This window comes from Myotis brandtii, unplaced genomic scaffold (assembly GCF_000412655.1).
Source record: "Myotis brandtii unplaced genomic scaffold, ASM41265v1 scaffold1814, whole genome shotgun sequence".
Classification (NCBI taxonomy): domain Eukaryota; kingdom Metazoa; phylum Chordata; class Mammalia; order Chiroptera; family Vespertilionidae; genus Myotis; species Myotis brandtii.
The window spans coordinates 867,221-874,058 of record NW_005356728.1 but is presented as its reverse complement, the minus strand read 5'-3'; the positions used below and the strand labels follow the sequence as shown (position 1 = coordinate 874,058).

General features: G+C 46.4%; 1 protein-coding gene across 1 annotated transcript; it reads right to left on the bottom strand.

Annotated features, from left to right (window-relative positions):
* Positions 1–2,407: 2,407 nt before the first annotated feature.
* HEXIM1 (hexamethylene bis-acetamide inducible 1) lies at positions 2,408–6,207 on the bottom strand. The gene is given in 2 exon segments (XM_005863878.2): positions 2,408–4,670; positions 4,672–6,207. Coding segments are annotated over 2 exon segments (1,080 nt in total). The 5' UTR covers positions 5,308–6,207; the 3' UTR covers positions 2,408–4,226.
* Between the last annotated feature and the right edge of the window lie 631 nt (positions 6,208–6,838).

The following is a 6,838-nucleotide window of genomic DNA, read 5'->3' as shown; positions in this document are numbered from 1 at the left end:
ACTGGGGATGTGCCCGCAACCAAGGTACATGCCTTGACCAGAATCGAACCTGGGACCTTTCAGTCCGCAGGCCGACGCTCTATCCACTGAGCCAAACCAGTCAGGGCCCAATGTAACTGTTCTTGGTGCAGTATTGAAAGATCACACTATTTCAGCCAGAACTGGTTTGGCTCAGTGGATAGAGCATCGGCCTGTGGACTGAGGGGTTCCAGGTTCGATTCTGGTCAAGGGCATGTACCTTGGTTGCGGGCACATCCCCAGTGGCGGGGGTGCAGGAGGCAGCTGATCAATGTTTCTCTAATTCTCTAACCCTCTCCCCTCTGTAAAAAATCAATATTTTTTTTAAATCACACTATTTCAAGACTTACCAACAGTTTCCTGTAGCATCTCAACCATTTGAAAGAATTTTGATAATTGAACCAACTCTAAGAAAAACAAACAAGAAAAAGTTAATTCGGGAAGATTTGTAAAAGCTACAGCATTGATTTGTCTAAACCCAGCCTTTGTTTTTTCAACAAGAGATGGAAAGAAGTTGTAAGCTTTCCAATATTCAAAGACAACTGGCAAAAATTGGCCAAAGATTGAAACTTTCCCTCCTAGACCATAGATTTGGTCCCATTTGCAAAGTGTGACTATTACACTTTGGTCAGCAGACTCCACTGTGTTCAAGTCCTAAATTTGACATTTTCTCTTAAAAATTACTTTTCATCCTGGCATCAACGATTTACACTTCATGTGGGAAAGAATAGTAAAGTGGAGTTTTATTCCAATGATCTTGTCAAATGTGAAAAAATAATTTTAAAAAACCACAACATACGCAAGTGTATCTAGTTAGGTACAAGTACCATCCTTACTCTAGCCAACTTTTCCATCACACTATTGTGAATATTCATTGCCAGCAATTCTGGGTGTAAGTGACCAGGGGGACATTTGTAGTGTATTACCTAATGTTTGATTAAATATAGCCAGTTCTTGATTTTCTGAAAGTAAACTGTTGGATTGTGGATTTTTTTTTTTTTAATTTATTGGATTCACTCTTTGGTTTCTCTAATTTTTGAAGTCATTTGGATAAAGTATGTTGGTTTACATTTCCCCAAACAAAGGATTTTTATATTTATATAAAACATTTTTATAAATCCTGGATGAAGTGAAGAAATACTGATCAGGTTGTGGGTTTGATCCCTAGTTGGACACGTACGGGAGGCAACTGATCCATGTTTCTCTCCCTCCCTCCCTCCCTTCCTCTCTCTCTCTAAAGTCAATTTTTAAAAAAATCGGATAATAAAAAAACACAAAACAAAACATCAAATGGGCAACTGCTATATGCATGTGTAAAACATTTTCATACTATTCGTTTAATACTTTTAACAGTTCTGTAAAGTAGCCATAGCCCCCTTTTGCTGATGAAGAATGAGGCTCAGAGAGTTTGAGAGATGTGTCTAGGATTGCATTGCTAGCACGTATATGTTAAAGGTATGACTGGAACCCGGGTTCTTTGACTTCGAGTCTGGTCTAATTTTTACCATTTTCCTCTCTTTAGAGATACCTAGTCTATTTTTCAGAAATAAACTAATCGAACTCCCTGGCTTTTTCTCCTCACACTGAAATCTGAAGGTACCTGTCTCCTGAGAGCCTCTTTTATGTTCTAGGCTAGCCCAAGAAAAGTTTTTCTTACTGACAGGAGGATTAAGCTATCCAGCCAGTTGTCTCAAAGTTTAGGCAGTGCTTTGTCCTGGCTAGATATCCAGGCCCAGTATTAGAAACTGAAATTGCCAATGTGTAAGCATGGTCTTTTGTGTAGCTCAGTTGAAATGTTTGGCAGGAGATACTTTAGTGAAAGGGTAGAGTGGATTTGAGCATATTTGTCATCACAAACCCCCCATTAATATAGGTAATTCAGAGTCTTCTGCCCTGAGAGCAATAGACTAGTCAACTCTTTCAATGTAGAAAGTGTTGATAGAAACTCCTATTTCACACAAAACTCATCATTCCAAGAATATAAATGCAATAAATATAGTAAAATACCAGTGCCTTTGAAAGCAGAATTTAGAAAGTTGTATAGCTCAAGATAGCAAATTTATGAGTTAAATTTATTTTTAAAAACGGGACTGCATTTGTCTCCTAAGAGTAAAACATACAGTATTTTCTGATAAATGTACTTGTAAAGTCTCTCCAAGACTAATAGTAGGGGAAACAGGATTCTTTTACATCAATCTGTCTTCAGAAGAGGTTCTGAAATTAGAGGTTATCACTGCTGCATTGCATCCTTGTGCAATCAAAACGAGGCTTCTGCTCCCCACTAAAAAGCCAGAGGGCAGTGTTGCTGCCCTTCCATCAAGCAGCGCGGTTTCTGGGACTGCTGCATGATGTCATAGTAGAAGAAATATTAAAAAGACGAAGAAAACTATTTCAAATTAGACATTTAATGTAAATTTTAGGCCAAAGGAAAAACTGATTATACATTGTCTCCCATGGGCCATTACCAGAATAGGGCCAGAGGCCAGCTCAGTCCAGCTTTGAGGGCCTTGAGTCAGTCTTGACCAGCATAATTCCCTTTGACTCACTGGTTTGTGTGTGCGCCTTATGCATCATGAGGTGCGCTTCACTCTGGAAGTCCCACCACCTCCACTATTTATCTGCAAAAGGATCTACGTAGTGGGAGGCTTTTCCCTTTCCCGGAAGGAGTTTTTAAACCTTCCGGTTTGACAATCTCATTCTCTTGAACCCTTTCCCTGGAAAAGTGTACATATAACACAAGTCTACATATAATTTTATGGGGTTTGTGGACCCCAAGGCTCCCTATGATTCTAAGGCCCCAAGTTAAGGAACCCCTGTGCTAGTGATTTGAGTGGTGCAGTTACCCTAAGGAAACAGGGCAGCTGAAGGTGATGGGCAGGAGGGAACAGTCCTAATTTCTTACTATTTTGATTTGCGGGCAGAAATTCTTAGGGTCTCCCTGCATTTTCAAGATCAGAACTATTCAAGAATTGCTATCAGCGCAGTTTAGGAAACTGAGAATAGCAGCTGTACAGAAAATACGTGCAGGGTTCCCACTCAGCCCCCAAGGAGTTAATTTAGCTCTCTAACCAGAAGCTTTATATTTGACTTGCAGTGAGGGGGACATTTATAATTACAGTTCTACCCTCATAGAAAGGTGGGCAGCTCCTATTCCTTTTTTTTTTTTTTTTTTGGTATAGGGAGCACCCTAAGTATTCGACAAGGGTAAGTCCTTGGAATGCTCCAAACAGCTCTTTCTTTTATAAATCCAATATCCCCTATCTCTAAACATTTTAACATAAAGAGCTGCCCCGTAAGGTTATCCAGCCATTGTTTGCATTAAGCAATAGGTTTACCTAGAGCCTCTTTCAGGTATCTAGGAGCTCCTTCCAGTCTCAAAGGGGAGGGGAGAGGAGACGGGTGGGGTGGAGATTACTAAAAACCTACTGTAGGAATGAAATGAGGCTGTCAGTTGTCTAACTGCCAAATTAGATGTATAAATTTGTTAATAGACTTTTGAATGGCTAGTGAGCAGAATTAAATTTTAAGCTCCCAATTGTAGCCACTTTCTACTCCCCAAACACCCAATACTGGTTTATTTCTCCAGCATCAGGAAGGAAAACCAAGGCACTAGGAAGCAAGCACACTAAGTTATAAGCTATTTAAATCTTTATATTTTGCCTGAACTATATATTGTAGCACACAAGAACTCATTCAAGAGGAAAATCAGCACATTGAAAATTCTCCCATTAAGAGATTTCTTCCGAACAAATATAATAACTTCTTTACCTCCCCAAAATGCAATCGCATAAATCAGCACTATTTTGAATTAGTTCTAGAAATCACACTTAAACTATGTTACATTTACAAATATTAAATTTATTATAACTAGAATGAATTTAATGGTTCTCAGATTTGGCCACCTTATAGATCAGTTTGAGAGGATTTTTAACAGAAAATGCATTGTAACTTGGTCAAATTACACATAAAAAAACAACCTTCTAAAAAGAAAAGTAACGCATCCCTCAGTTTCACATAATTAAAGAACAGCAGAAAGCACGCAAGCTACAGCATAGCTAAATTTACCAAACCAACCAAAGCCGGGGGGATTTTTCTCTTCTGATTATGTGTCATAAAAACGTCCACTGTCTTATATACACATGTATATAATGTTACATTCCAGCACTGTAAAAAGTCCCCTTTGTCCCTCCCCTCCAAAAAGTTTCAGTCTAGTCCCCAAACTTGGACAGCGGCGCCCGCTCCTGCTGCCGGTGCAGTTCGTTCTCCGTCAGCAGCTGCAGGTTCTCGGCGCGCAGCCGGTCCAGCTCCAGCTCCAGCTCCCGGACGCGCGCGTCGTCGCCGCCGCCCAGCCGCTTACTTTCCAGCCGCAACCGGTTGTTCTCGTCCTCCATGCGAGAGAGGCACTTCTCCAGCTCCAGGTTCTCCCTGATGAGCTCCTGCTTGCTCATGTTCTGCAGGCTCTCCGCGTGGAACCGCTCGTACGTCTCCGAGAAGTCCCGCTGCAGAAACTCGCTGCCGTCTCCGCCCATCCCGTCGCTGCCCCCATCCTCCTCACCCGCCTCTTCCATAAACTCTTCGTCGCTGGTGTCCGACTTGGCCGCAGCCCGCTTGGGGTAGAAGCCGGTTTTGAGGTCCGGCTCCTCCTGGTTATTGATCATCCATGAGGAACTGCGTGGTGTTATAGGGCGCCACCGGCTGGCCCTTGGCGAACATCTCGGCTCGAACCCTCGAAGCTCGAAGACTCTGTTTCTCGTCGAACTTTCTCTTCTCCTCCCAAGTCAGCTTGTAGTACGGCTTCCAGTGCCGCTTCTTCTTGGAAGGGCGTCGCCTGTGTTTCTTCTTGCCCAGCTGTCTCTGCTGCTGTTTCCACGACTCCTCGCCTCCAGCGGCAGGAGCCCCCAACTTGTTGGCTTCGGAGTCATGACACGGTTGGGTGAGCGGCTCGGTCTCGGGCCTCTGTTCCCCTCCCGCTGGCGGCGGGGCGGGTCCGCCAGCGGACGAGTCATCTCCATTCTGGCCCTTTTCGTCCGCTTCCAGGCAGCTAGGTTCTGGACAGACCTGGGTTGGCAAAGGGGAAGGCTGGGGGTCCAGGCTCCCTTCCCCCTCTGGCCCTGGACGGCCACCCGGCTGGGGGAGCGCTCTTGCTTGCCACCTACTGTCGTCCTCGGGCACCGGCTCCTCTGCGCCCGGGGGGCGGTCGGGGTTCCGCTCTTCATGGACAGCATCAGCACCTGCACGGTTGCCAGTTTGAGGCTGGTGCTGAAATTCCGACACGAGTGGCTCGGCCATGGCAACAAGAGTCCTCAAAGTTTGGAGAATTTTGGCTGCAAGTCCTTGAAGAAAAAAGAGGTTTTTCTTTTCTTGAAGAAAAAAATGCCCAACAGATTCCACTTCGGTAATTCCTGCAGTGATGCCTTCAGCCGGTCCTGTCAGCAAACTCCAATTGCAACTTGGGGGCGCTCAAGTCACTAAAGGGTTAAGCGCCACCGCGCGATCAGCTAAGCAGGTCCAAAGGGGTGCAGCAGCAGGAACAGCACGTAATGTACGAAGGGGGTCGGCCTCGAGCCTCCCCGCCGAGCGCCCCCCACGATGGAGGAATTGGTGGGTTAGATGAGGTTAAGTCCAGTGGGTTAAACCCAGCCCCGAAGGGGTTAAAACTACCCGATGACGCTGCTTCTGAGGGGCCTGACCCACAAAGGGTTAAATCCCCTGCCGCAGAGCTCACAAGGGGTTAAGGTCCCAGAGCCACCTCCTCCCACTTCCACGGGTGTCGCTCCAACCCGAGCTCCCAGTTCCTTAGGCCGGGCCGGGGCCTCATCCGAGGACAGACAAACTCATCTCCCCTTTGGCTCAATGCTCTGCTCTGCTCAGCTCAGTTCTCCTCCTCTCTTCCTCCCTCCCTCCCTCCTCCCCCTCCCGACAGCTCTTCCGCCTCCTCCCCCAGCTACCCCTCCCAACCTGCCTCCCCACCTGCCAACTTCCAACTGCTGCCTCCCAGCGCTCGGCGCCGCTTTTATATAGAAGCTTGGCCGCCGCCCATGCGCATGCGTGATGAGGTCCCCATTGCAGGACGCTGGGACTCGTAGTCCCCATCTTTGCAGCCCGCCGCTACACGCGCCGTGCGACGTAGCCAATGCCAGGTCGCGTAGGGAGCGTCTCCCAGGCCGCCGCCCTCCGCCGCCTGTCCCTCGCTGGGGAAACGTGAGTGCCCATTGGCTAACAGTCACACGTTGCGCGGAGGCGGAAAGCCAATGCAGAGAGAGGGGGCGGGCTCTGGACCGTACCATTCTGCTTCAGGAATACGAGAAGGTTCGAAGGTCTGTGAGGGCCCACACAGAATATTTTAATACAAAGGTGCGTCTTAAAGCATGCTATCGTATTCTGTACTCAGTGGGAAGGTGCCGAAGGTCGTAATCATTTGTTAACTGGATCAAAAAAATGGTTTACTCCTAAAAAGTAGTCCCTAAAGTGTAAAAAAAATTAAATCTTATAAAGAGACCTATAGGCCCATGGCTGGTAGCTTTCGATTCTTAAGATTACGGAAATGTTTTAAAAGTGTATTGCTAGAACCTCGTACTGACGATTGCGGACGGATATTGTGACACATTTTGCAAAAAAATGAAAAGCGCATGAAGAAGTAAACAAATGAAGTATAAAAAGTGCCGCCTTAAAGGGACAGTGTGACTGCGTTAGCACAGCAACGTCGGACTAGGCCTCGGAGATGAGAAGGCAGGTTCGAGTCCCGAGCGACGTCCACCCGCGGACTGGCCTCGAGACCTAGGGGGGAAGTGGCCCAGTCCCAGCCCCAGCCCCAGCGTGG